Raw genomic sequence first — 27,863 nt, forward strand, 5'->3', positions numbered from 1 at the left:
GAATCATAAATATTGATATTAATTATAAACTTTCCTATGCAAGATGTGTCTACGTATTTAAAACCTTCAATTTTCCATCCATTGGATCAAAGTTGATTTCAAAATTACACTATCGAATGAAAGGGATCCCGCAGTATGATAGCGATTAAAGATTGATAATAATTATACACTTTCCTATGCAAGATGTGTCTACGTATTTAGATTTCAAATTGCACTATCGAATGAAAGGGATCCCGCAGTACGATAGCGATTAGTCTCTCGAAAGTTGTACAACACCTTTTTCTACCTGTGTACATTAGTGTACATGGATGCAGAAAAATAGAGTAGAAAAGTAGACCTTCTCATTTGATAGCAGGAACTATCCATGAATAATAAAAGAAGAGAATGAGAGATGACCATTTGGAGTCATTCTTTTAGTAGTTTCTCTTTCCAGTGAACAATTATTCTCTGTCTTTTATCCTTGCTTTTAGTCGTATAATTCAGCCATGTTTCAGTTCTAATACTAAAAAGAAAGATTGCGGGGTAAGAAATGGCCGCACAATGCTCAGTACAGTAGGCCACGGTAGTTCCGCCAGACGTGGATGCAACTCTACTTCTGCCACAACGCAGAACCAATATACCTGTCAAAACATAAGTCATGGACAATGTTTTACACTGCGTCTTTCATTGCCGTTTAGATACTTTAACTCTGAAAAAAATGGAATTAAAAATGAGCGTGCGAATACCGTAGTTTCTACCAATATCGAGCATATGAACAGAATTTTCGAAATATACAGATACAATTATTTGGGTTGACTGTGTGTATATAGATGGTAATAAATTTCATTTATACTTTTACTCTAATATCTGATACGAAAATAATGTTGTACTGCATTGTACAGCAACATTGATCAAGTGGTCATGGCCATGCAATCCGATGAGTACACTTTTAAACTAAAACTGAGTTTTTAAACTAACATGGACGACAGACAGTAAAGTCCTAGAAGAAGACATGGTTCATCACTCCCTCGGATGGACGGACTTTTCTACCCAATGAGACCGTCAATAGGCCAAAATAACGCCTTCGTATGGATCTTCCGTGTCTGTTTTTCAAATCACAGGCACTAATTTAAAGAGCGTCTACGACATTATACAACTGTTTTCAAGGAGAACTTTGTAATAGATAAAATGATTTAATGTAATATTCCTTAATTGAGAAAGCATCAGTCAATTCAATATCGACCGACTGCATCCTCAAGTACTGCCATAACCAAGTGTTTAGCAACTTCAATTCGTTCCTGCCGTATTTGGACGAATGTGTCTGTCCGTCCAAGAGTGATCAGTCCAGGTCATTCTTTCTGGCAGTCCACGACAGTACAGTACTGTATACTGTACTGCACTGTACTTAGTACTGTACTCACATGCAAACCAGAAACTGTTGTCAAACTCTAGTTTTGAATGAAGGCTAAGCAGGATAACTGATGAAGGAATAAATATCATCGTCTCTATCCAAAGTAAAATCAGCACATACCATGTAGAAATGATTCCATTCTATCATACTAACCCTTTAGCCTATCAATCATGTCTTTATTTACTGGTTTAAATATTAAATCAACTCATGAAGGTGAGCAACGTCAAGATGATGATGGCCAACAGACTAGGCAAGAAAGCCATTTGTTGCAATCATCTTTCTCCTTTCTACGCCAAGGTAAGCATAACTCATCACATTCACGTTCTTCCTAGGTTATCATCATGATTGATGAGTCACGAAAACCATCCTAATTCATACGTATCAAAATTGTACCATTAGCCACTAGCTCTGATAATGAAAGCGCCATAAGTTTAACTCCGGAAAAGAAGAATCCATCCAGTCATGTCAGAACAACTAAAAAGAAATTCAGAAAGACAAATAAGCTAAAACCTGGTCATGCCCGACAAGAAGCTTTACAAGTCGCTGCCCAATTTGAAGGTAAGAGAATACCGCTTCAATGATCGCTAAATCATCAAGATAATACAAAGACTGACGGTAGAATAGGAGTATTAAGAACTTTCATAAATGAAAACTTACTTATTAGTAGTTTAATTCTGTGCTCGACGTGGGTGTATTATTCGATTTAAAGGGATTCAACAACGATCAGGTGATGATCACGAAAATGCTACAAGAAGAATGCCAACAAGTGATAAAGCTAGTCTTCAGGGATCCAAGGAAATGGAGACAACTGATAGTGATAGCCAAATTGAGTTAACGCCAACAAGTGCTAAAGTGAGTCTTCAAGGATCCGAGCAAAGGGAGACAACTGATAATGATAGCCAAATTGAATTAACGTCGCAGAAAAATCCAGGCAATGCTACTATGAATGTTATTCAACTCTCTGAGGAAGAAATAGCTCAATCAAGTAGCAGCAGTAGTCAAGCCATTGCAAATGAAGATTGCAGTAGTAATGATACATCAATACAATCGGATATACAAACCATGACGATAAAAGAAAGTCATAATGATTATGGTGTGCAATCGATTAGCGAGTCAAGCTACTCGGATGATAGAAGCTTGGCTGGAAAGCTGCGTATTCAAGACAATGATACAACCCATTTAGCGGATGATGGGGATATTGAAATTTTACTAGAGACAACCAAACAAAGTTCAACCTCTCATAATGATCACGACCAAGATACAAAGGACGATGATTCTAATAAAGGTATACTCGTATACTGATAGCAGCCATTTTCTACATTAAATTAGCATAGGTTACAATATTAAAGTGTAGTACACAGAGTAGATTGATATTTCTTTATGATCCACTATTAAACAAAATGAAAAAATTATACACCATGGAGATATACGAAATTAAGAAATCCTTCATTGAGATTTTGACTCCTATAGTCTACAAATAGTACATTTTCAATTTTGTAAATATATAATTGTCAATGAATTGCACTTGATAAACCTTTTTTTTGATTCCTTGGTGTGTGTAATCATGACTGTTGCAGAGGAATTCATTAGTAAAAAAGTTATCAACATTAAAAAAGTATTGGATTCTAAAGTGAAGCAAAATGAGTAAGTTATCTTTAAAATATACCTAAGGAAATATTTTCAACTAATAATACGCTGTACTGTACAATACTTGCAATTACGTCAAATCAGCCATGATTCATGGTGAATGGATAAGACTTATCTTATCAATTATTGACTATGCAAACTAACATTGGTTTATCCTAGATTCCAACTAAACAAGGTCAAAATCGAGTATGAAACGTATGTTAAATCGACGACGGAATATTATCAGCAAAGACTAGATTTACGTCATGAACTATCGAAATTATTTGATGAACAAGATAAAGCTGCAGCTAGAGAAGACTATGAAATGGCTGAAGAAATGAATAATAAGATAGATGATCTAAGAGATCAATTAAGTATTACAGCTGTAACTCATCGCCACCATCAAGATAATCAACAGACGACGTCGATATTAAATAAATACATTGATGCGTATGAAGAAGAAATCAATGCGTACAAAATAGCGGTTGAAGAACTGGTTGATATCGAAACAGAAGAAAAAGTATTTATTGAGGAGCGACAAAAACAGTTAAATGATGAATTACACCAAATAAAACATTTTATAGAAGCTAAAGAGGATAGATTAAAGCGTTTACGAAGTAGAGTTGTATTAGATAGGCAACATATAGAAAATGAAGAAAATTTATTAAAGGTAATTTTTACCGATTGGTCACTTCTGGAATGCATTCATTCTAATATCGTAAAATAGGATAATTCCATTCTGTAATCAATAACTGATGTGAAATACTTTATATTACAGGCAGAAGTAGAAAATAAAACTCAAGTGTACTCTAGTAGAATAAACGTACTAACTTTGGAATTATCAGATATAAGAAAAGAAATAGTTAATTTGGAAAAGTTATTAGAGGAAGCACATTTAAAGGAAGTAGAACATGTCCTAGCAATTGAGAAAGAACAGAAAAATATCGATATTGTTAAAAAAGAATTATCACTCGAGTGGTCAGATCTAAGCGAAGAAAAACTAAAGATCAAATGTCGAGAAGACCAGTTAGAAGATGAAGAGGTGTTATGGACTTTAATAGATATAACTTAATAAGCGTTATGAAATACCTTTGCGCCTATTTATAGCATCTTTTAACAAAGCCGTTATTCAAATTAATGACCTAGAAAAAGTTGCAATTATATCAGCGTGAATACGATACAAAAATGGAGGGTTTAGGACAAGCCGGATTCAGGTATTGAATGATGATGAAACATTATTTCCACCATAAAATAATGTATATAAGTCGGACTTTCGGATTTAATCCACTTTATTCTATAGAGCTGATTCAGCATTTGGTTGTATATCCGCTCTTATCAGTGAGAGTAAAACTGATCTTGACAAGAAAAATCTAGAATTAGAGAAATTTAAGACGTTTAGAAAGAAGTGGCCATGCAATACATCTCAGGTTGCGCAAACGCTAAGGTAACCACTTGTAACTTTAAATAAGTCTTTCTCCAAAAAGCTGCTGCTTTGCTCTTGCTTGCCTTTTTTGGTTAAAGTCATTCCTTAAATCAGTTTTAGGAAGGAGTTGCAAGAACTAACAAATAACGTCGCGAAACTAACCACTGAGGTATGACTTTTGATGATTGTGAATTGTGTAAAGGTATGTATTTTTTGTTTACAATTTAATAACGCTAATAATAATTCAATAGGTTACCAATAAAGAAGCAATGATTGCCACGCTGAAAAAACGATCAGCAGAAATACAGGATAAATGCTCTGAGTTACAAACAGCTAAGAAACTTGCAGCTGATAGTAAGTTAATGCGATACATTGAACAATGCAACATGCAAAAAATAGCAATCGCTTACTCTGGTAATGTAACCATGTATGTAATTGGTATAATGCGGTTTAAATGATGCAGGGAGAAATTTTAGAGAAGCTAAGAAGTTAGCCAATGAACTAAAAGCGTTAAATGAAGAACATCAAAACTACAAGTTGCAACTTCAGGCTGTCGAAGTAGATCTAGAAAGCCATTCGGCCGATTTAGTGCAAGCACAAACTCTATTAAGTAATCGCCAAAAAGAAGTAAACAGCATCGAAATGAAAGAATGTGAGGCGATTGACTCTACAGAATAGTTTCACTTGCTTTGTTCATATCTTTTAATTGACTAACGCTTATTATTTTTTGTATGTGCTCCCTATAGGTAGCAGTCTTTTAGTCATAATCGTTGATTCAATCAAAAAATTAAAGTCCCAGTTAGAAATGTAAGTCTCGAAATTTAATATTATCTATTTAAGCTGTAATAGTATAATAGTACAGTACTTGTAACGAAATAGAATATTAGCATTCTTTGTGTAAAATTTGTTGTATATTTAGATTATCTTCAGAAGATCTTCTTAGAACCGTAATTCAACAAGAGTTAACTGTATATATGGTGAGTATGGAGGCGTTCGTGACAACATGTTAATATAATTACAGCACTACATTAATCATTACTATATTCGATTAATAGATGATTAAAAATGAATTGGACAGTCTTGTTCCTAAATTAAACGTTGGCGAAAGCGCATTAAAAATTGATTTAGCTGAATCTTGCAATCCAGAAGAAATTAAATATAAAATGAAAAAATTGGAAAGTCAATTGGAATCAGCCGTAGTAGAAGAGGATTACGATCTAGCTGATATCCTTCGATGTTTTACCCGAATGATGTTGTAATCTGCTATATATTAATTTTTTAAAGATCATTGTAGTGTACCATATTTTCTTTAACAATGCCTAAATGATCTGCATGAACAGTTAAAATCGTTAGGCGATTACCTAGACCAAATGAAACGAGAAGATCCGCAAGCTACCTCGGCATGAAAGACTGCTTTCAACTTTAGAGATTGTGAAATTTCTCATAGCAAAAGCATGAAACTTTTAATATTTAAACTTGGTTGTATAATAAATTCATAGCCACTCAGTACGAAAGGATAGTCCTATACTGTATTTTCAAATAATCAATGTATTACATCTATGCGTCGTAATCGTAAAATTACGCAAGTAATGAAAGCCATACTTTAAACAATTCTATTTTTATTTTCGTACCAGTCATATGTTGAAGACTGGAAGAGGTATCACAGGCATATACCCTATGATTTTCCAATACTGAAACACTATAAATACTGTATCATACTATCGTAAACATATTCTTTTAGGCGTTTCGAATAATCATGCACGTTTACGTTATTTGGATTGCGTCATAGTTACTATTCCTACCCTATTTCTGAAGATGCTGCAGCGATTTACTATGTTGCAAGTGATATGACGTTATATTAGAAAAAATTGGAAAATTGTAGCTCCTCCATACTGAACTGCAAATTTGTTGCTCTTGAGATTAATTTTTTACCGCACACTTAAATTTCGGCATAATTGCGTTACGTAGCTAAATTAAATTTATCAAGTTTTCCATCAAGATTACTGTCCTAATGACTGAGTGTACACGAAAAATATACAACTTAGGAAAGCGTGAGCCGTAATATCTGTGACCAATTTTTTTTTTGTAGTATCTTTTCTTTTATTACTTGCATTTATCGATTTACTTCACGCATTGAGTGTCAATGAGACTTTCTATTTAATAAGAAATACTCAAAAATTTATTGAGTTGTCATATCCTAAATTAATGATCGCGTCTAGTTTACCATACTGTCTAGTGATTGTCGGGCTATGTCATCAATTTACATTGATACTACTCATGAATAAAGAAGTAAAACATTTTAAGTATTTTCGCAACAATTTAAAAGAGCAGATTGCTGCTAAGAATCGAAAGGAAAAAAATTGCATAAGTTTGCTGGGGTACATAATCTATCATCATTTGATCATTACCGTACAACGTTGGTATAGTAAAAGTTCTAACATTGAGCGCTAACTTAAATTAATTACAAAAGCACAGTTATATATCTGATAAATGCTACCAAGGTAATAAGCAACTTAAGTCAATGATAAATTGCACGTAATATTACCATATATGAGTAAGTCAATGACGTTAAGATAATGACATTTGCAATCAAATGCGATAGTATTAACGCTTTTTTCCGAAAAGACCTCTTTTCTTCTTATCTTTCTTATCCTTATCCTTAGCTGCTGCGGCTGATGTTGCTGCTGGTGCAGCCGTTGGTGCAGCAGTTTGTCCAGGGGGTGAAGGAGCCTCACGACGACTTGGTTTTTCATTTATAGATTCATTGCTTGGAGACTTACGTGGACTGCCAGTAACTTCTCGGTCTTCATCACCATAGCCACCAGATGGCGTATCACCCTTAATATAATCCAGCCATTTATTCATTTCATCCTATAGATTAAATGAAGCAATGAATGTCAAGACTTAGTTAGGAAATTACCTCTCAAAGTCTGATAGTAAAATTAGATTGATCCTTAACTATCATAAAAAATATGCCTCTTCTTATTACTCACATTACTACCAGCTTGCAATAAGTATCCATTGCCATCAGGGGCTCTATTATTTGCAAGATAAATCAACATAAGTCATCATTTTGCCATAGTTAATCTTTACTAGAAGCTTAAATTCACTATGTTTATTAGTTTTAGGTAAGGATATTATTTAATATTGATTTCGACATACTTGAATCTAAACACGTTCTTTTTCTTCTTGTAATCAATTGCCATACCACACTGGCAACCAGTAATGGAAATTTCTGGAGCATTCGATTTCTGTAATGGACAAATAATTAATAACTCAGATATTTATCGAATAACGTCACGTAAAAAACAAACATAGGAATCACGATTGAAACGAGGATTCTTACATTTTGAAATTGTTTGCGATCTTTATAGAATATGAGATTGGTACCATTTAAAACAACAAAGTATTTGTCCCACGATCTAGTACAACGACAATAAATGAGTTACACGCTCAAAAACATGATAATTGCTTAATAAATATATTCTGCAACTGAACCTTTTATCAGCCTTTTTACCACCAGCCTCAGTCTCATGTTTGCGATGTAGCGTACCCATCATGATGGGTTCTTCTTCTTTGGGTTCATCTTCCGCTTCTGGAAGTGGTTCCACGTCTTCATCACTAGAATAAGGAATTAAGGAGTAAGATAGTGATAAATATAATGAACAGCAGGATCCAGAGTGTGGGGAAACCTAGCTACTAGTTTCGTAATGAATAGTCAATGACAACGTAGATTCCAATCATAACAATATTGCAAAGTTGTCGATTATGTAGATAATTATGGCCAATACTTACTCTTCATCTTCTACTGATGCCAACTTAGCCCTAGGTGGCGATTCATCAGCATCATCATCAGTTACTTTATCATCCGTAGAAGCTTCTTGCACATCTTCATCCTCTAGGTCTTTCTCAACAGCTGTCTCTGTATTATCTTCTTCATGAGCATCCCCATTCATGTTAACTTCAGCTTCTTCATTGGTCAAGGCAGTTTCTTCTTCATTGGTCAAGGCAGTTTCTTCATTGGTCAAGGCAGTTTCATCATCGTCATTCTCAAACACTTCTTCATTACTTTCCTCAGCAACGTGGTTGATCTTTTCATCATTTACTTCGCTAGGGATCTGTTCAGACTGGAAAGGGTCATTTTGCATAAAATCATTCTCAAACATCGGATTTTCATATGTATCATCGGATGCAGTGCTATCTCCAAACGGATCGCTGCCAAAGGCGTTAAGGTGATTATTAGTAGTTTCATCATTCTTAGCTTGTTGGTCGGTAACTTGTTGGCCTCCTTCTTCATTTTCGACTTCTAATTCAGTTTCTTTAGTTAGACTTTTTACGTCTTCTCGGCTCTAAACCCAAATAGTATTTCAAGAAACAATATTTACAAGCTGTGACTATAATTAGTAGCGATCAATGCGGGACAAAAATAAACTACATAATGGAATTAGTGATTTACTAACTGAAAAACTGGCTAATCTGTCTCTGGATTGTTCCAGATTTGATAAAAGTTCACCAGCTTTTTCTCTCATTCCTTCCAATTCTTTTTCGGTCTCAGCTATAGAATGTAATAACATCAGCAGTATTATTGAGCACAGATTTAAAGACCACAAACATGTTGCATACAACATCATTTTAATGACTACTAACCGCGAGAGGCTTCCCTTTCCTTTCTTCGTTGTTCTTCGCGCTCTTTAAACATATCGGTATTTCTATTTTCATAAGTATGATTTTGCAAGAACCACATCATATCTTCTTTATCTTGCAAATATTCCCGAAATTGCTGAATATGTAGTTTTCTGGTTACTTCTTCACGCTTTTCCATTTCTTTTCCTACTTCATCCATTTCTCTTCTTTCAAACTTTTGATGGACAATGATTTGTTTTAATGCCAGCAGTTGGGAATAAAAATGCATTTATTTCAATTAAACGATATAATAAACATTGATAAAAAAATAAGTCTAATTTCATTTTTTATATTGATACGTAAGCACAGGATTTTAATTAAAAATAATAAGGAATTCAATAAAACCGAAGCTAGTCACGCCAATGCATATTATTGCATTGAAAGCACAGTTGGGTATTAGTAAGAGTCGATATTAATTTTTAATATTGTATTTATGTTCGCAATAAAGACCTATCTGCAATAATATTTGATGACATTATGTAAAGTGTTAACACTGCTAGGTTCTCACATCTGTTAATTCCATCATTTTCTTAAAACGATCTCGTTGGGCAGCTAAAGCTATTTGCAGCTCACTTTGCTTCTTTATGATGTCTTCAAGATTTGACAGGTTCTACGATGAATAAGGGAAAATGAGAACAAGATTATGACACGTACACTAGCCAGCATCCTATACACTGTGGAAGCATATCAATTCTTGTACGCAGCAAATCAATTGTGAGAAAGTACTCAATTAGGAGTTTAAGAAGTTTCATGCACTTCACATAATTCAGAAAATGTTTAATTTACATTTAAATCCATCTCGATTGGACTAGCTTCGCAATTAGTGAGCCAAGAATCTCCTTTGTTCATATCTTCTTCAAATTTAAAAGCCTTCAAATCTGTTTTAATAGTATTTACACAATGAAATGTTATTAATCCAATTCACTACCAATTTCTGCTCAAGTTATATATCGCAGTTGCGATAAAGCATTCAGGGGTATTAATAATGGTAACTATAGAATGGCTTACAAATGTCATACTCTCGGTAATACATTTCCCATTCGACTTTGAGATCAGCATAGACATTCAATAAGGCTTCCATTCTCACCGTAATCTAGACAGTATTATCACTTTAGGAAAGCTATTTATGACACACACAAATGTGTAAGAAAGATAATCCAAGTTTTATATATTACTTCTTTCTTGGCGTAATTATCACGTTCAATTAAGGTATCCCCTTTTTCTTTGGCTGTATTAAATCTTTCTTCATAGCTTTCAATTTCCTCTTTAATGTTCTTTAAACTTGCAATCACCCTCTCACCAGAAGGCACATCTCTGAAGATGAATATATTTTTAGCAAAGAAAATATCTCAATCACAATACTGAAAGTCATAAAACTTTCTTCCTATTTGAGTACATCACGATTACATGCTAACTTAATGGAACACGAAACTTACTCGGGCTCCTCTAAATTATGAATTTCATCATATACATCTGTTATCCACATGATCAAGTCATCAATTATGACAATTAACTTGAATAAATCTAGAGTTTGCAGGAGTTGTGATCGCCTCCAATTCGATTTATCATTAATTGCTTTCCAACAAGCTTTAACATCATCCATGCATTTTTTAATCTTTTCCTCCTCTCCATTGCTTTGATGTTCAGCAGCAAGATTTTTCGATTGTTGGCGTAAGCCATTAATCTAAATTACCCAATGTGTTAAAAATATATCAACTATATATTGCACTGATACTACTAAAATCTTGTATTTACCTTGACTTCTAAGCCCACTAAATCATGTTGGAAGCTGTCGTGCTTCCGGTAGAATGCAGATGTGGAATTATAGTCTCTACCAAGATCGCTAGGCAAAATTTGATCCTTATGCTTAAAGTAAAATTATATCCAGTTATTAGTTACGTTAGGTGCATAGTATTTACATAACACCTCTGATTGCAATCCTGAATAAAATATTGCATTGTGAAGGTTATGAATTTAGTAAATCAGTTGTAACGGTAATCACAATAGCTAGCCAATTCTTTTATTGCTATGAATGCAGAATAATTAGTAAAAAGAAAATATTACCAAAATGTGTTGCTGTAGCTCGTTCAGGTCATAATAATATTTGTATAATTCGCGTGTTCCCTCTAACAGCTGCAATTAAGCCGAGACGATATCCCGATTAATCGTACTTGCATTGAACAAACAGTGCCTCTATGAACATATATGTATAAGTACTGTAAAGACAGAATCTTTAAACTTACTTCAAATCGACCATTGATCAACTTCATTAGTACTTCCCATAACTCATTGATGCCATTCTTCCATTCTGAGATAGTTGCTGATTCGCTATGGCCAGTACTAATCAACTGATCGGCCATAGTATTAACTTGCCGGATTCGATCAGTACCTGTTGTTTTGGTGTTATCGACCCATTTTTCGAAAGCGTCTTGAATAATCTTAGTCAAGTATGAAATATATCACGTATTACTGCAAGTGTTAATGATCCAATACGATAAGTAACAGTTATTCACTAGCCAAATTTGCACTAACTAGAAATACGCGCATACTCAATTCCTTATCTTTTTTGAAACTCTAACATACCTAACGCATCGTAAACTAAGTATTGTATATAGATAGTTATTTACCGCTTAGAGTAGAGAAAAAAAATCAGCTACTGAATCTTACTTTAGAACAATTTCCACACAATTCTTTAGGATGATATAAATTGCAAAGTATAGAAACGGGTAATTATATATTCCGTTATTTAAGATATACAGTAGTTATGGATTTCCAGAAATGGTTAAATGTAACAAGAAAGTGTAAACTTAACTACTGCAATGATTGTGGCCTCATAAGCAAAGGCCACATCTGTCATAATTAAGTATTAAAACTAATTTATCCTATAGAAAGCAGGGGCATGCATGTATACGGTTCGTGTTTTAATACCTCCAAGTGTTCATAATCAGCGCCGCATTCCTTAGATTTTGCAATTGTCTCACAATCACCGAGCCAAAGCTCCAGATCATCAACCTTGGTTATTAAATTACAATTATGTGCACAGATTTTTAATTACTCAATTACAGTATCTTATTCATCATTAATATCGCTGCATTACTTCTCTATTAAACTGATACAGTTTAATTATTTCATTGAGGCGGTCACGTCTTTCATCAGCTAAAATTTTTAATTGCGTAAATCGATTGTCAGCATCTTCCATTGCATCTCGGATATCCTCACTACATCAAATAAAGAAACAAGATCTTTAGTTGCCTTTCTTTCATTACGAATATTTTAAGAATGCGCAATTTACAATTGCAACCCTAATAGTTTGGAAAAATTAAGGAACTTAAACATTTAAAAGATCCACTTACAACCAAATTTAGAAAGATATTCTAGAGAGTAGCCTTTTACCTTATAAACAGTTCTTCCTGCACTAAATCATCGGCGCCATTACGTAGCTCTTCTAAATGATTGCGATAATCTTTAATTGATGACTGCAAGTTATTATGGTTCTTCATCATAGTTAGTGCGCTATCTTCATCCTAATATTAATGTATCAATCCAACCACAATATACATTGTCAATCCTATTCATATGTAATATTCTGTAAAATACAATTGTTGTTACCTTTGGTCTATCATCAGAAGTTAAAACGGCAACTTTATCAATCATCCAAGACTCAGCTTCGTCGATCTCGAACAAGTGCTGAATGCAGTAAAGATTACAATATGTTATAAGAATATTTAATCAAAGAACATTACTGCAAAGTCTTTATCAATGACAGTATATACCTGATGGGCTTTATAGTATTTGTCTAAAAGACTTTCTCGTTCCTTGCAATACTGTTCTAATAGAACGAATTTATCTTTCATTAATGCAATACTATTCTGAATATCGTCAGCACTTGGGTGGCCCTCAGCAATTAAAGCTTCACCGGATTGGTAAATACTGTTTAAGATTTGTTCATGGCTTGTGATTTCATTGCATAAATTCTGCAAACAAACAAAAATTAAATTTAAAGCGAGCCATTTCCATCGATACCTAAAACATGCATTTCACAACGCACAACATTGATTAACTCGTGAAAATACAGCATAATAACAGAGTTCTCTTATCCCGATCAAGTAGTTATTCAACGTTGACTTATTTTTCTATTAACCGAGCAGCATTGTATAATATCACAGACAAGTAAATGATCATCACAATACTACAATATTATAAACATTTAACAGAATGCAATGCCATTTCATTTTACAAGTTATGCCTTGCTGACCTGGTGTGAAACTTTGTAATTATGGACTTCCGACAAACTAGTACCCACTTCCTCGGACTTTGCTTGAAGTATTTTTTCTTCTAACCAGCGCTATAAATACGATACAGGCATAATAAGAAATGATATGTTTCAGTTGAGTCATAACATAAAGAGGAGAAATACGCCAATTAAGACATCTAATTTATTGATTTAGATACTAATGCGACTTAGATTAACTGCTGTACTTAGACACAGTTATCGTTGTTACTGTTATACTTACAGTTTCGTCATCAACATCGCGGAAGAATTGAAAAAATCTTCGCGCAGCTTCTAACTTTTTACGTTTTTCTTTACAAGGTTCATCGAGGTCATTGTACCTAGCGTACAGTATAGGGAAACGTCGATATAAATTTTAGTTCCAACTGTATATCTACCTAAGTTAAACTACTAAAAGTGTCATCCTAAGACTGCATTTCTTTGCATGACTAGCTTACAGATATAGAACACGTTTAATATTAGTAACGATACCTTTGCTTCACGTTATTATATTTTTCATGCATATTTTCCGCATCGTAATGGTCAGCCTCTTGAAATTTCTGTACTTGTTTCTCTAGCTGATCGATACGATCTTTACGAGCAGCAATATCATTTTCAATTCCCTAAACGAAGAAGATGTAAAGTAACGGGATGAGTCTATTTGGCGAAATAGTATAAGTACAATACTCGTAAGCAGATGATCCACTTATTTCATTTGAAAATTTTTATGCTAGTTCATTTATATTCTTGAAATGAGTTCAATTAACTGCATCTTTAAGCAATCAGCGTTAAAGAAATGAACAATAAGGGCAGAATCCAATCAATTGCCTATTATTAATAAAAACCTATAACCTATATTGGCAAAATTAGATCACTTGAATGAGCACCATTTGATCAACAATGTGATTGCATATTGTACGTACTATATGATCATAGTGGCAATGTACCTCAACTAACGGTTGGCGAAATTCTAGGAAATAAACTAAGCCTATCACAAAATTGAAGAATACTCTAGACTAAGAGATGGAATACGGTTGAAGAGTATTAAATTTAATCCCTTTGCCACGATGCAAGTGCAAAACAGTAAGCATTTTATAAATCAACGGTAGAGCTGAAAGAGAAGAGTATGAACGACTATTGTCTAAGTTCGTAGATTCTTTGATCATAAACCCTTGATGAACAAGAAGATTGAAGTAATAAACTAGAAAAGTTAAAAAATACTGACTATTAAGTTAATGAAAATACCTTGAAGTATACAAACAGAATTCCTTACTACAACAATGAAAATTCCAGAGATACGATGGTCAACGTCAAAACTATCCAAGTAAGAATAAGCTAGCTAATAATGGGCGAAAATGTTTGTAACATATGGGAATTAAATGTCAAAGCACCTTGGATTGACGATTTTTATTTGGAAATAGACACTGCCATGCAAGCATAATCGACGCAGAAATTGCCTTAATCTTCTTGAAAACTGGACGGCAATAAGCCAATTCTATCGTAAAAGATTGAAACTGTTTCCTAGTGCTTGTACTGTATTTATTTTGTTCAAAAATAGAGTCAACAACTTTATCTGTCAATGCATTGGGAAGATAAAAAGCAAGAACTCAATATTTGGCGTTTGTAGATACTACCGAATATCGATTAGCGTCAAAACTAATGGTTCAAGTCATAGACTACTAAATATTGAGTTGTGCTAATAAGATCTGGAAGGTGTGTGGCCCCATTTTCATCTCTGATTACAGTAATAATAATAATTTAAAGATATCAAGTTGAACCTGCATCATCACCGTACTGTAGTACATTATAGATTAATTCATTAACTTAATTATACCGTATATATTTTCGGAAGGGCCCTTGGGATAGTTGATAAGGATAAATTGAGATATCGTTTAATCAATTTTACGAATTCATTTTACTGTACTGTCATGATGGGTTTTCTGGCCAAACCCTCTTAAGTACAAGTGGTAGAGTAGATTAACGTCCTTTCTAATTGAATAACATGGATCAACAAGAATCGAATGGAGTCTTCCTTTAACTTGATGTGCACTAGTACTGTGCTTGTAGAAATAGCATAAGAAATGATGCTATGAATCCTACGACTACGTTGGTACAATGTTTCCTTCTGGAAGAGTACGAAAGGAAATTCGACTTTGTCGTGAAAGTATCAACTAGTGACTGGATCAATCGTACTTGCATGTAATGAATCACTTATTTGATTGCAATAAATAGATCATACGGCAATATTGCACTCGATAATCCAGTACAGCAGTACACTATTTTCAATTTAATTCCATTGATATTGCTCAAAAAAGCAACTACCAATTAATTATCTTTCTAACCATGATCCTACAGTAGAATGAACTTATGCGGTCTGTGGACGAAAGCTATCATTTATTCGGTCTATGAACTTACCATTTGCTGGTTGATTAAATTAGTGCAGGTAATAAGGTCCTTGCCAGTATCTTCAACCGTTAATATTGATTGGATATGGTCCAACCATACTTCGAGATCGGCTACAGAACGACTAAATTGGACTTGGTTATAGACTTCGTTTAACATGCGGCCTTTATTAGCTGATGCTTGGCATAATTTCAACCATTCATTTTGCAATTCAGCAATGCGATCGTCGACTTCACTTTCTGCCTCGCTATGATTATCAATGATCGTTTGGCCAACGTCTTTAATACTATCTAATTGATCTTTAGTGGCGACTAATTCAGCTTCAAAGGTTTGATGTTTCTGCAATTTGCCAGTTAAATTAGTTGGATCACGATAGGCTTCATCGTTGGCTAATTGCTGCTTTTCACTAATCCAGTCGTTCAATTCATTACATTGCTGATGGAATTGTTGCAATTGAACAGCTTGTTGTAATTTGACTTCAGCATCATTGAATTTACCGTAATTGTCGTTTAAACGCTCTTCAATTGCCAAAGATTTAGCAACCAATTTGTCCGAAGCATAGTGATCATTCTCCGACATACGGCGAGCAAATCGTTTAACGTGTGCAACTTTATCGCTGCATAATTCTAAATTTTTCTTGTATTCTTTATGCCGTTTGACCAATTCAATTATATTAAACAAGGATAACTTCTTTTGGCGCTCTTTATCGATAATCGTCTTGACGAACTTCTTTAATTTATTGGCTTTGGCATGATCACGACCAATGCCCATTTCAGCAACAGCTTTGGTCAGAAACATATCTTGCTTACTTAATGATCCTTCCAATTGCTTAACATCACGCTGAAATAGCATGTGCTCGTAATTTTGTTTCAGTAAGAGTTTACGCTTTTCGCAGGCTTGTAATAATTCTTCCCATTCTTGGACAATTTCATCAACTCGTTGACGAAGGCGACGTCCAGTTGTGTCATCAGTGTAATATTGCGGTGCCACTGAGAGAATATTGTTATAAATCATTTGACGACTTTGGACATCATAGGTTAATTCTTCATGTTCCTTAGCTAATTTCTCCGCACCCGATAATGTATTAGCGATATCGTCTGAACTAGCATAAATTTGTTGCGTTTTGATCCAATCGTGCAAGTCGTCCATATCAAATAGTAACTTTTGGTAATCGCTACACTCGCCCAAGGTGTTGCGCTGTTTATTGGCTTTATCCAAGACGTTGTTCCAATTTTGATATAATTCAGACACACGATCATTTAGCATAGTCTCGTAATCTTCCTGTTCCTCTATTAGTTGAGCTTTTTTGGCTTCGATAGCATGTAATCGCTCCTCAACAGCAGGTGTATCCCGCTCGACAGCATTGATTTGACGCTGTAATTGCATAATAACATTAGGATCAGCAGTGGATGAAAGTTCGTTGTCTAAACCGCTTCCCTTTTGTATCACCCAATTTTTGGTTTCATCAATTTCGTAAAAGAAATCCAGCAGACGTTTCTTATTATCGATAATCTCTTTCTTGACTGCAATAAGAACGACCAATTGCTTCCATTTACCATTTAAACGCTCAATTGAGGCTCGTATTTCATCGCTATTACTATTTTGATTGTCGATCAATTCTTGGCCATCGCTTCCAACTTTTTGATAGCGTTCTTGATTAGTATTGACTTCTTTGTTGATACCTTCAAATTGCCGTGATAATAAATCTGCTTCCGACATATCATTTGGTGCTTCGATGGATTCCAATATAGCTACGCGATCACCAACCCACGACAGTAAAATTTCATTTTCATCTTGATATTTATAAAATAACTGCATTTCTTTTAGACGTTCTTCTCGTTTACTTAGTAATTGAAGGAGTAGGTCGTAATTTTTAGAAATACGAAATTTTCTTTCTACCACATCATCAGAGGCACGATCTTGCGGTGCTAATTGCTCCGATGTACTTTCTAAGCCATCAATTTGCTCGCGGTAGGCGCGAATTTCATTACTTAAATCTAAATGAGTTTTCATCAATGATTCAACACTACCTTGATCGACACCGTAATTATCGATCGACATCAAGCTAACATGTAATGTAATCCAAGCTTCAATGTTGTCAGCTTCTACTAATAATTGCTGAAGTACTAACATCTCATCGATACGTCGTTGGCGTTTTGCTAAAATATCGGTAACATTTTCCCATCTTTCTTGTAAATTATCGACATTATTGCTAATCGTCGATGATGCATAGTGGCCATTGTCGATCATACCGCGACCTACTTTTAGGATATTCTCAATGACAGGTTGATGGCCATTGACTTCAGCTTCTAATGCTTTCTGTCGATGATCAAGAAGAGTTAATGAAACGTAATCTTGGACTTTTTTCAAATTGGATAATTCTAAGGTTTGCTCCTTTTCTTTCATCCAATTTTGCTCATCTTCACAATCTTGATAGAACTGCAATAATCGCTGTGAGTCTTCTAGTTTAGATTTGCGATCGGCAGCCAATTGTTGGACCTCATTTAATGCTTGTCCTAATTGATCAACACCATCATGGATATCTTCATTTAATGGTTGGCCTACATATCATTTTCATACAAGGATGAAGTTAGTTACAATGAAAAATGTACATTCCAATTAGTTCACCATATTTGACGTGGAATGAGATAGAATGTTTATGAAAGAATAAGTAAGAAATACAATATCGGAATGCGAGTAACTTTTGCATCTAAATTTCATAGATTTACCGTTTTCATCTTCTGGTGCCTCAAAGGCTTCGGCTTCAGCAATAACATTCTTAATACGATCCGCATGTACAACGATATCGCTTTCCAGAATACTATGGTTTTGTAGCAGATTGTTGACATCTTGCAATTCTTTACCATAATCTTCTGATTGCAATAGCGCCTAGCAAAAGATATTAGCATAGTTACAGAAAATTTACTCAGTACACGCGAGGAACTGATTCCGGTATGGAATATTACGTTAATACTGGTTAAGCTCGAGCATTTTTGGCAGATCTGATCTACGTTGAGGCATGAGATAACCGGACATGCATAAACTGTATTACATTACGTTTAAATGTTCAAGGTAAGAAAATTTTCTACATTAAATACTAGGCTACATGCCCATAATTAATCTTACAGTTCATATAAGATCGATTTAACGAAATTAAATTTCACAGAAAATTTTCTTATTACCTTCGTTTCTTTAGTCCAATCGATCATATCTTCTAATTCTTGTAAAATCTTCTGCAATTGTAAATGCTGCTCCAGATCATTACGTCTTTGCTTGATCATTTCAATCAGATCGTTCCACAATTCCAAGACATTATCTTTCCTGAAAATTAATATTACGAATATATTGCCTTGTTATGGTTTTATAAAGTAGGAGCATTATCTTGTTAAGGTTCTTACTTTGCTTGAATACGATCAGAATCGTGATAATTTTGTTCTGTCAGTTCATTAGCTACATTTTCTACAGCTACAACACGTTCATGGTAGGAATTAATATCTGTTTCAATGGCTTCGTGCTTTTTAACGGCAGCTTCTACAGCCGGCAAAGAATCACCGAAATCTTCACCGCCGAGTATCCCGCGATTATCTGTCAGCCATTGCGTACGTAGCCGAGCCTGTTAATTGAACACATTCCATGTTGGAGAAAAATGAGCAGTTGCAGTTTCCATAAAAATTAAAGTTAACGTTAAGTAAAATACCTTTCGATCAAATTGAGCAGCTAATTGTTCGAGTCTCTCCAACCTGAGCAATGAAAATTTTTTACTTTATCAAGATAGTGCTGTCAGATAATCAAATTTACTTTAAAAGTTGCTTTACTGTACTTCGCTTGGCGGAATGCAGCACAAGACAGAAGTACCGTACTATAGAAGGTTAACTAAATTTACCTCAAAATTTCCTGTCGTAAAGCTAATTCACGTTCATGTTCAGCCTTTTCTAATTTCCCCCAAGCCTAAATAAATAGTCATTGATTTAACGCCAATAGCTCTGAAGTAAGGACTCCGAACTTATGGAGCTCAGTTGTACTTAATCTACTGAGCAAATGGGCAACTTAGCAGTTTATTCAAAAGTCGCAGGGAAATATAGCTGGTACAGTCGTAAATGTATTATTTCTATACTGTTGGAGTTAATTAAAGTTCTAGATTACATCTGCAGGACTACGGAAATATGAAAGCTTGGAGTAATCAACAATTATTATGTAGATCATGCCACGGAGGTCAAGATCTGAAGAATTTATGTTGCAAACTAGCGGAATAAACAAAGTGTTTTGGCAAGTAACCGCAAGGTTATCGACGAAATCTTATTTTTATGAGTACCCTTTATTGTTACGATAATATGATTTAATTTACACTACCTTGTTGATTTCAGAGATAGTTTTGCCTTCTTTTGGTGTATAAGCTTTTTGATTGTTTGCTCTTAATTTACTTTGAATAGTAAATAATTTTTCTTCAAGATCTGCTTTCTCTTGAAATCTAAAGGGATAAAGTAATAATTCGAAATAAATTTGCAAACCTGCTAAAACTCTTTTAAAATTTAAAATATTATAAAAAGGCAATTTGCCAAGATTTACTTGGGCGGTTTCTCCGTAGTACGATAAGTATTAAATTGAACAAGTTGCTGTTGGACACCACTTAATTTATTATCAAATGTTCTGTCGGATAATTTAGCAATCTTATCTTGGACCCAATCCAACAAGTTGCTAGCCAAGGTATCGTACTCTTGCATTAAAGCTTCATTCTCAATGACCTCTCCCATAACCTGCAACATGAATAAGGTATAAGTTTATAAAGATATTCAATTTGGTTCTAAAGGGGTAGATATTCAGTGCATAGTCTAACGTCTAGTTATCTGCGACTACTTACTTTTCCAATACGACGTCCAACAACATCCTCTGCCTTCATTTTTGAAAAGGTATGGTAATATGACGCAACATAGGTCATAATGGATTTTTCGTCGGGATATTCAACATTGACATCTAATAGATGGGAAGTGGAAGAATTGTTTGTTCATGGCTGATATTTAACTGAATATTTTACTATTGTTATAGCTTTTATTATATAGCGAAAATGAAGTATCATTTTTCTTACCCTCTGCATCAAGTAGTTGTGGTATACCAAAACTTTCTTCGGCTACTTTAAAGGCGTTACGTAAATTCTGGAGAGGACTGTTAACGGATAAGCTGTCGTATTTAATAGCATCGGGTCTAAAAATAGAATTAATAAGGTTAATACTGATTTAATATCGCTTCGATTCCTGTAGCCTTATACTGTATATGCGAAAGAATTATTGGTATATCAATGTTACACATTATTTTTCACTGGTCTCGTCTCATGTGGATAGCTACTGTTACCTATGCTTATGAATAATGGCATTAAAAGCAAGACCATCACGCCAACTGGAAGTAAAGTTTGTCATTTTGACGTTATCGTAACTAAATTGTAGAAAAATTTTTGATTCTGTAAGAATGATGATATATTCATGCTACTGGCCTGCAAAAATGCTATTTTTGATAGTATTATTCGCATTGTGATATACCTGGCGGTTTTTAATTTACACCACATTAATAAAGCATCTTTAGCCGATTTATGTTCTGCTGAACCACTTCCATCATCGATTTGAATGTCTTGAATCTATGCAGAATTATTAGTAGTTAGTATACATTAGCAAAGCATACCATGGCAGCTAGCTTTATTTTATAGACGATTGCAGTAGATATTGCTTCTTATACTACCTGAAAACGCAAAATAATTGTCCATATCAGACCCAAAATTAATCGGTTATTACTGTCAATGATGTCTTCTGCACCCATATTTTCCAATTTAACCTATTAAAAAATGATAGAAGTATAAGACTTTTAGCAACTTGAACGTAGCATAGCTTGCTACATCCGTATGTACTTTATTGATTTGATTTCAGGGTAGAAATTAAATTTAATCTATTCTTTGTTTAGCTATGATGCATTACATGTTTATTCTTTAAGAACTTCAAGGCGGCGTTAACATTTTGAATTCGATGAATTCGCATTTTGCCTCTGGCTGGTTTAGCCTAGAATAAGGCGGAATAGGTTGTATCAATGATGTTTGATCAAGAGATCAATACTAAGAGCAACATTTACTATAACTATGTTCAACAAATAAAATTTTCATTTAACCATTATATAAATCAGAAAAAATAAAATACTGACCACTTTCTCGCCTGAGAGAACTTCAAGTAGACGTATTAATACAACTCCGTCGGTAACATCGGTATATAAATCGTTAACATTAATGGAGACTCTGTTTAAGTAAGAATTCATCCATTTTGTAAAGGTTTTCTTTTGAATTTTCTCACGCTCACCTATGAAATTACAACGGTTAAAATACGTATAGACTTGATAATATATTTTTCCATCCTAATTTATTTTATATATCCAGTTTAAACCTTAAACATGAAGCGAAGGCTAATTACACGAACAATTTTACCTTAACGCTGAGTGTAATAACGCTGAGTGTAAACTTAAGAATTATATAAATTTAAAGACATTTCCTTACTGGCAAGAGCTTTAATTCTTGATTTCTCAAAATGGCCAGCTCTGGCGGCATCAGAGTCTTGTAAATTGGACATATTGAAATAGGACTACTCAAGACCAAAAGGAAGATATATCAATTGGTTATCCCGCTAAATTGAGTTCTTTATTATAGAGAGAAACTGATAATTTAATTATTCCAGATGCCTCTTTTATCACTGTCGAGTAGAATATTATATGATTATGCATTTTATTTAACAGTATAGCAGCGAAATCAATTATGATTTGTTTTATGTGTTTAATTTTTATATCGTGCAAATTTTCACTATTACCTTCCTAATACTGGTTACCTTAAAATCTGGATTGCATTAACTGTAGTTTAGTGAAAGTGCTAAATTATCTAAAACTGAACCTTGCACTACAAGTTAGGTACTTTAATAAAAAAGAACGTCGGACTGTCTAGAATTCTGGATATTCTAACTGCAGTTCAAGTTGTAGCCAAGTACTATACTCCTTGTAAATATAACATCGACTTTGAATTTTAGTATCTACATTGCAAAGTACGCGACAGTCAAAGTACAGCACGTTTGTAAAAAGAGCGTTCAGTTAATTTAGAACTCTAGAAAGACAAGTTGGAGTTTGTGCTTAAGGTTGATGAAATTCAGTCTATCAAAAAGAATACTAAAATCTAGGAAATAAGGGCTTTATCTTTAAGGGGATCACACTGTTAATTGCTGTACTTTATGGTAAGAATAAATAAAGCAGAATTTGGTATACATGAGAAAGGAACCCCTGGGGAAGCAATTGAATTCGATTTAAATCAATTGTTGATCAAGTTCGTTGAACCGATTAATTGATTACCTGCTGTGTCTATCCATTACTTCCCGCTGATTTACATCAAAATATGAATCAATAAGAACTAACAACCGCAACCTCAAGACAGAACGACAACATGCAACTTTACCCGAAATCGAAGAAACGTTAGCCTAAACCATCATGTTGTCATGCTGATATCAATGACCATGAAGTTTATTATGGTATCAACAAAGAAATGAATAAAATGCAAGATAAAAGGAATCTTCGTTTAACTTAAATTTTTGATATAGCGCGCCCGCTTGGAAGCAATTGTATCGTATAGTTTATTACATTGCAAAATTAAGCAAGAACAAAATTCTATACTCTCATTATCCTTACGAGAAGAGTATGGAGACAAGCTTAATAAAACCTGACATTTTTCTGTCTGCATTTGAAACTTAATATAATAAATTCATCTTCAGTGTATAATCGCCGACGAATTGCATAATACGCTATTAAATTAAGCGAGATGCATATATAAAAATGCTAAATGTGATCAGAAACGGATGGCAACTTATGTAGAGTTACGAAATATGCAAAGGAAAAATATTCTAGATATATTTGAATATAAGTTATCGTAAGATTTTCCACTTCCTTTAGAAAGTCCGTTACGGTGCACTCTGTAGTTATCACCTCAGGTAATAAGCCAAGAAATAAAATGCTTTTGTAACTCACAGGTACAGTATATACAAGAAAAACTGCTAAACATGATTTTAACGAATCCTCGACATTAGTACATATTACATAAAGCAGCTGAAAGGGAGGAAAATATAATTTAAAAAAATACTGATATCTGAATCTCGGGATGACTTATAACTGCCTCAACGAATAGTAGCCGGATAGTTTAGAGCTGACTAATATGAAAGGTGGTCATCATCCTTTCAGCGAGCCGTAGCTGGGTGGGTGTTTCCAATCGAATAGTAAGGCACGTATTCATAGCGCAAAAGACTATAAAAGTCTCCACCCCCATTGGCATGCCTCATGATCTTATGAAAGCATGATTGCTGCCAGCAAAAAGCCTTTTACAAATAATATTCAGAACATAGGCGATTTTCGTTGTGTAATGATGAGAATTTCTCAACATGTGCAAAACAATGTAAAGTCATGCAGAGAATAATTTAAATAGATTGTTGAGCTTAGCTAAGCGATAGAAAGAATAGTAGCAGCTATTAGAACTGGGCTGGAAACAAAAGATTACAATCCCTGACTGCGTATCGATTGAGCATTTAGAAAAATGAACTGATTGCATTTAAAAATCGGAATATTGAAAATGACTACCAGATTACTGCAGTAACATCCGACTTGCCCACATGTATACGTATTTAGATTATTTTAATCGGTTGTATGTAGTAGAAAGTAGCTGCGAGCATTAATGAATATTTTTTATACAAAATCAATAACTACATAATCAAGAGAAAATAGGTGATTTAGAGTGAATTGATCTACTCTTCGTCAGATTATATTGCATTAGAGTAGTAGAAGGAATACGACAAAGCTATTTAGAATGATTATATGATGAAGATTACAGAATGATAATAGTAAAAACATTCGTGATCATTCTACTGTATTTAGTCCGTTGCCCGAAATACTGAATCAGAACTTAAAAGTCGGTGACGGATATACAAGTTTACTTCAGAATTGATCAAGGAAATTATATGGAAAAGAAATAGACCGTATCGTCTGAAATTAAAAATCCTACTATGCAGGTCTAGTAATGAATGTACATCTGAGAGACATCAAGTAACTAATCAAGATATTAAGTGTTGTTACGATAGCATTCTGTAGTATACATGTATCGTAGCCATGAGGATGAGTTATGTGGTTTATCTTCCTCGATAGTTCTTTCAATTTTAATAATTCGTATGACGGTCATTGGCTGAAAACACAAACTTGCTAGGTAGCTTAATTAATTAGTGACTTCTTATACGTATCGTAATCATTCTTATTAGTAGTTGCGTGATATTAATTTAACTATGTCGCTAATAATAGAGTAAGAGAAGGATTCTTATACATCTACGTCGTATCATCCATCTACTCTTATTTATGCGTGTCGGCTTATTTGAAGTGGATTCGAAAGCTAGAGACTAGTTCAACTCTAGAATTATCGATGCAATAGAATACGAAAGGTTTCGTGCCCAATGACTAAAAGCGGTGATAAATTGAGGATCATTTCTAAACTATTGTTCTACAGTATCAAGAAAATATTATTTTTCAAGTTTCTATTTTTAAGAAAAATATAAAAAACTGGAAGTTAACACGATATCGTTATATCAAAATGACCTTGAAATCGTGATCTGAATTGATAAACAATTCTTGAAACGTGCTCAAATCTCACCCAATCCATCTGCCTCCCATGACTTTACATACTGTAGATCAACTCCATTATAATAACTGATTTCTCACCGATTAACTAATCATGGATAGCAGAGTGTATTGAATAAAGCAGAATAAATTTGTCTAATAGCGTTACACTTTTACAACTACAGCTTGCAATTAATAAAAACTTTTTTGGCAGGGTGGCATGGTGTTCATATTGGATGGCGTATATAACATTAGCAAAATAAAGTCACGTCTAGATCTATTTTCAAAATGCATCAATTTCATTCTGTTTATTATAATTTCATATCATACCCGTTTATCGAAAGTCTATTTCTTAATATGTTCAATTGGATGTAGTACAGGCTTCTTTCTTCTCTCAATTTCAACAGAAGCTTCCGTAATTAGAAGGTCTGCATAGAACGAGGCTAATATACAAATTGAAGGAATCTGTGACCTAACTTGCTTGCGACAAACCTATTTATTACTATAACAATATAAATCGAGTCGACTCTATAGTACTATAAGCTTTGGATCGAATGTATTTGCTCTTGACGACCTCCTGTATTCGTATATCAGGTAGTAAGGAAGAACAATAACCAACGAATTGAATAGGATATGTCTAGATTGGGTGACATTTTTATTATTATTTTTACCTTTTTTTCTATCTTTTCCCTCTCTCTCAGCTAACTGACACGCCCATTTGTCATCAAAAACCAAGACATATATTTACTCCTAATTAATCATTATAGCATACCAATGGATTGATGAATATCACGCATGCTTAATCAAGAAGTAGTTGATGGAGTATAAATACTGTTAGCAAACATTGAAGAAGTGAATGACAGGTTGAAGGCTAATAGCAATTATTCAATAGCCATATATTTTTATCATCTATCATCAACAAGGTGGCCTGTCATGATTTAATATTTTGATGATGTAGCACTAATATGTAGTCTACTTATTGCAACTTGCAGTCACTCTTAATAAGTATCAAATAACATCATTTAATCTCTCTCGATGTTCATAACCATGCAAGTACTATAATTTTGCTAATGATTAACTATTACCGTGCCAATACAAGGCCTTTCCTTACACTCCAAAATGAGAGACTATGATATTAGCATCTCTATTCAATTGTCTATTAACTTGGACTAATGTATAATGTAATAATTAGTATTGAACCGGTGATCAAGACAACAGTTAATTAGTTTATCATTTTATCTTTTGCCGAGGATCAGTTGTGGTAATACGAGTTACTCAAGATAAGGGTTTAACATCATTATTATCATCTTGCTGATCATTCTAGAATCTCAGAACTACTAACTTCTGATATGCTCCTCAATATTTTACACTATATGCCCTTATGGGACCTGTCTTGGTTTTGTGCTATTTATTTCTTCGTTTTCCAAATATCAGTCACGCGAGTATATAACGATTAATATACAAGTTATAGAGACACAATTTTACTGTCATCTTATTAATTTGGCAAATCCTGAGCTAATAACTACTTACGTTACTGTTATACTCGTACATCTCCTTTACTACAGCCAAGTAGATAATCTGTTAAACTCGAAAATTTTACATACGACTGTAACACAGGTAACATTAGTTGACATTTGAACATGGGTTACGGCAAATATTAATTTCATCCATACTTCATAATCAATGTTATCATGTAAAGCTCATTCCAAAATGTCTGAGTTATTAGTATAACTAGTCATAGTCAACAATAGCATCTCATTACTATGCAATTCGGATATACAGCAAGTCATCGTCATACATGCCATTAGTATCCTTCTCTCTTGGCTTATTAACTTCACCTTAGAATCTCTTTTAATTTAGATATGAGTTAACAAATCCAACTTTTTACACAATTATCTGTTAACTAACCCGATATTTTTGCCATGAATTGGATTTAAATGATAAAATAATCCTGCTGACTTAATCTTTAGACTCTATTGGTGTTTACGGTCACAATAAATCCAGATACCTCCACATTACGGTTTATCATGATAGTTATCGTATTCTTGATTAAAATGTAACTCAACAGCATCATCCATGCAGTGTAGTGGATAAGTATTCAGTACAATACACCTATTTTATAACTAAATCCAGGCTTTCATTTGCTGTTACCTTTTCATCACTTCTATGCTATTGATTTTAATCAAGGTTGATCCTCACATTTTCTATATGGACATAATTCGAAATGATAATCAATCATTGCTCTATTAGATCACGATCAGTTTCAATAAATGAACACTTTGACTTGTATTATTAAATTGTTCAACGGTAAATTGTCTATCAAATCAAATTACCGTGTATTATTAATTCGAAAAATTATATATCATATTCTCACTCATTAGCGTAATTATAAAGCAAATGTTCGATCACTA

General features: G+C 33.9%; 3 protein-coding genes across 3 annotated transcripts; 2 read left to right on the top strand and 1 right to left on the bottom strand.

The window, feature by feature from the left end:
• Positions 1-1,560: 1,560 nt before the first annotated feature.
• TRIADDRAFT_61374 (uncharacterized protein) lies at positions 1,561-2,692 on the top strand (the record flags this gene model as incomplete). Its single annotated transcript, XM_002117287.1, has 3 exons — positions 1,561-1,687; positions 1,790-1,948; positions 2,100-2,692. 3 exons carry the CDS (start codon positions 1,561-1,563, stop codon positions 2,690-2,692), a joined length of 879 nt encoding a protein of 292 aa, XP_002117323.1.
• A 262-nt stretch (positions 2,693-2,954) lies between these two features.
• TRIADDRAFT_61375 (uncharacterized protein) lies at positions 2,955-5,698 on the top strand (the record flags this gene model as incomplete). Its single annotated transcript, XM_002117288.1, has 11 exons — positions 2,955-3,034; positions 3,197-3,686; positions 3,795-4,058; positions 4,163-4,230; positions 4,317-4,460; positions 4,560-4,608; positions 4,691-4,793; positions 4,903-5,091; positions 5,186-5,246; positions 5,359-5,416; positions 5,495-5,698. 11 exons carry the CDS (start codon positions 2,955-2,957, stop codon positions 5,696-5,698), a joined length of 1,710 nt encoding a protein of 569 aa, XP_002117324.1.
• A 1,878-nt stretch (positions 5,699-7,576) lies between these two features.
• On the bottom strand, positions 7,577-22,394 carry TRIADDRAFT_32414 (uncharacterized protein; the record flags this gene model as incomplete). The annotated part of the gene is made up of 37 exons (XM_002117334.1): positions 7,577-7,690; positions 7,765-7,861; positions 7,938-8,060; positions 9,179-9,297; positions 9,631-9,732; positions 9,909-10,000; positions 10,131-10,215; positions 10,298-10,436; positions 10,559-10,806; positions 10,878-10,988; positions 11,187-11,255; positions 11,366-11,560; positions 12,051-12,134; positions 12,220-12,340; positions 12,516-12,646; positions 12,732-12,809; positions 12,896-13,096; positions 13,378-13,467; positions 13,637-13,733; positions 13,885-14,015; positions 15,808-16,494; positions 16,576-18,338; positions 18,498-18,684; positions 18,978-19,116; positions 19,194-19,408; positions 19,493-19,535; positions 19,679-19,743; positions 20,146-20,263; positions 20,362-20,549; positions 20,654-20,766; positions 20,879-20,994; positions 21,142-21,222; positions 21,327-21,421; positions 21,523-21,615; positions 21,756-21,836; positions 21,976-22,127; positions 22,322-22,394. The coding sequence occupies 37 exons, from the start codon at positions 22,392-22,394 to the stop codon at positions 7,577-7,579; spliced, it is 6,636 nt and encodes a 2,211-aa protein (XP_002117370.1).
• Positions 22,395-27,863: the final 5,469 nt, after the last annotated feature.

The sequence above is a fragment of the Trichoplax adhaerens genome, genomic scaffold, assembly GCF_000150275.1.
Source record: "Trichoplax adhaerens TRIADscaffold_23 genomic scaffold, whole genome shotgun sequence".
Classification (NCBI taxonomy): Eukaryota; Metazoa; Placozoa; class Uniplacotomia; order Trichoplacea; family Trichoplacidae; genus Trichoplax; species Trichoplax adhaerens.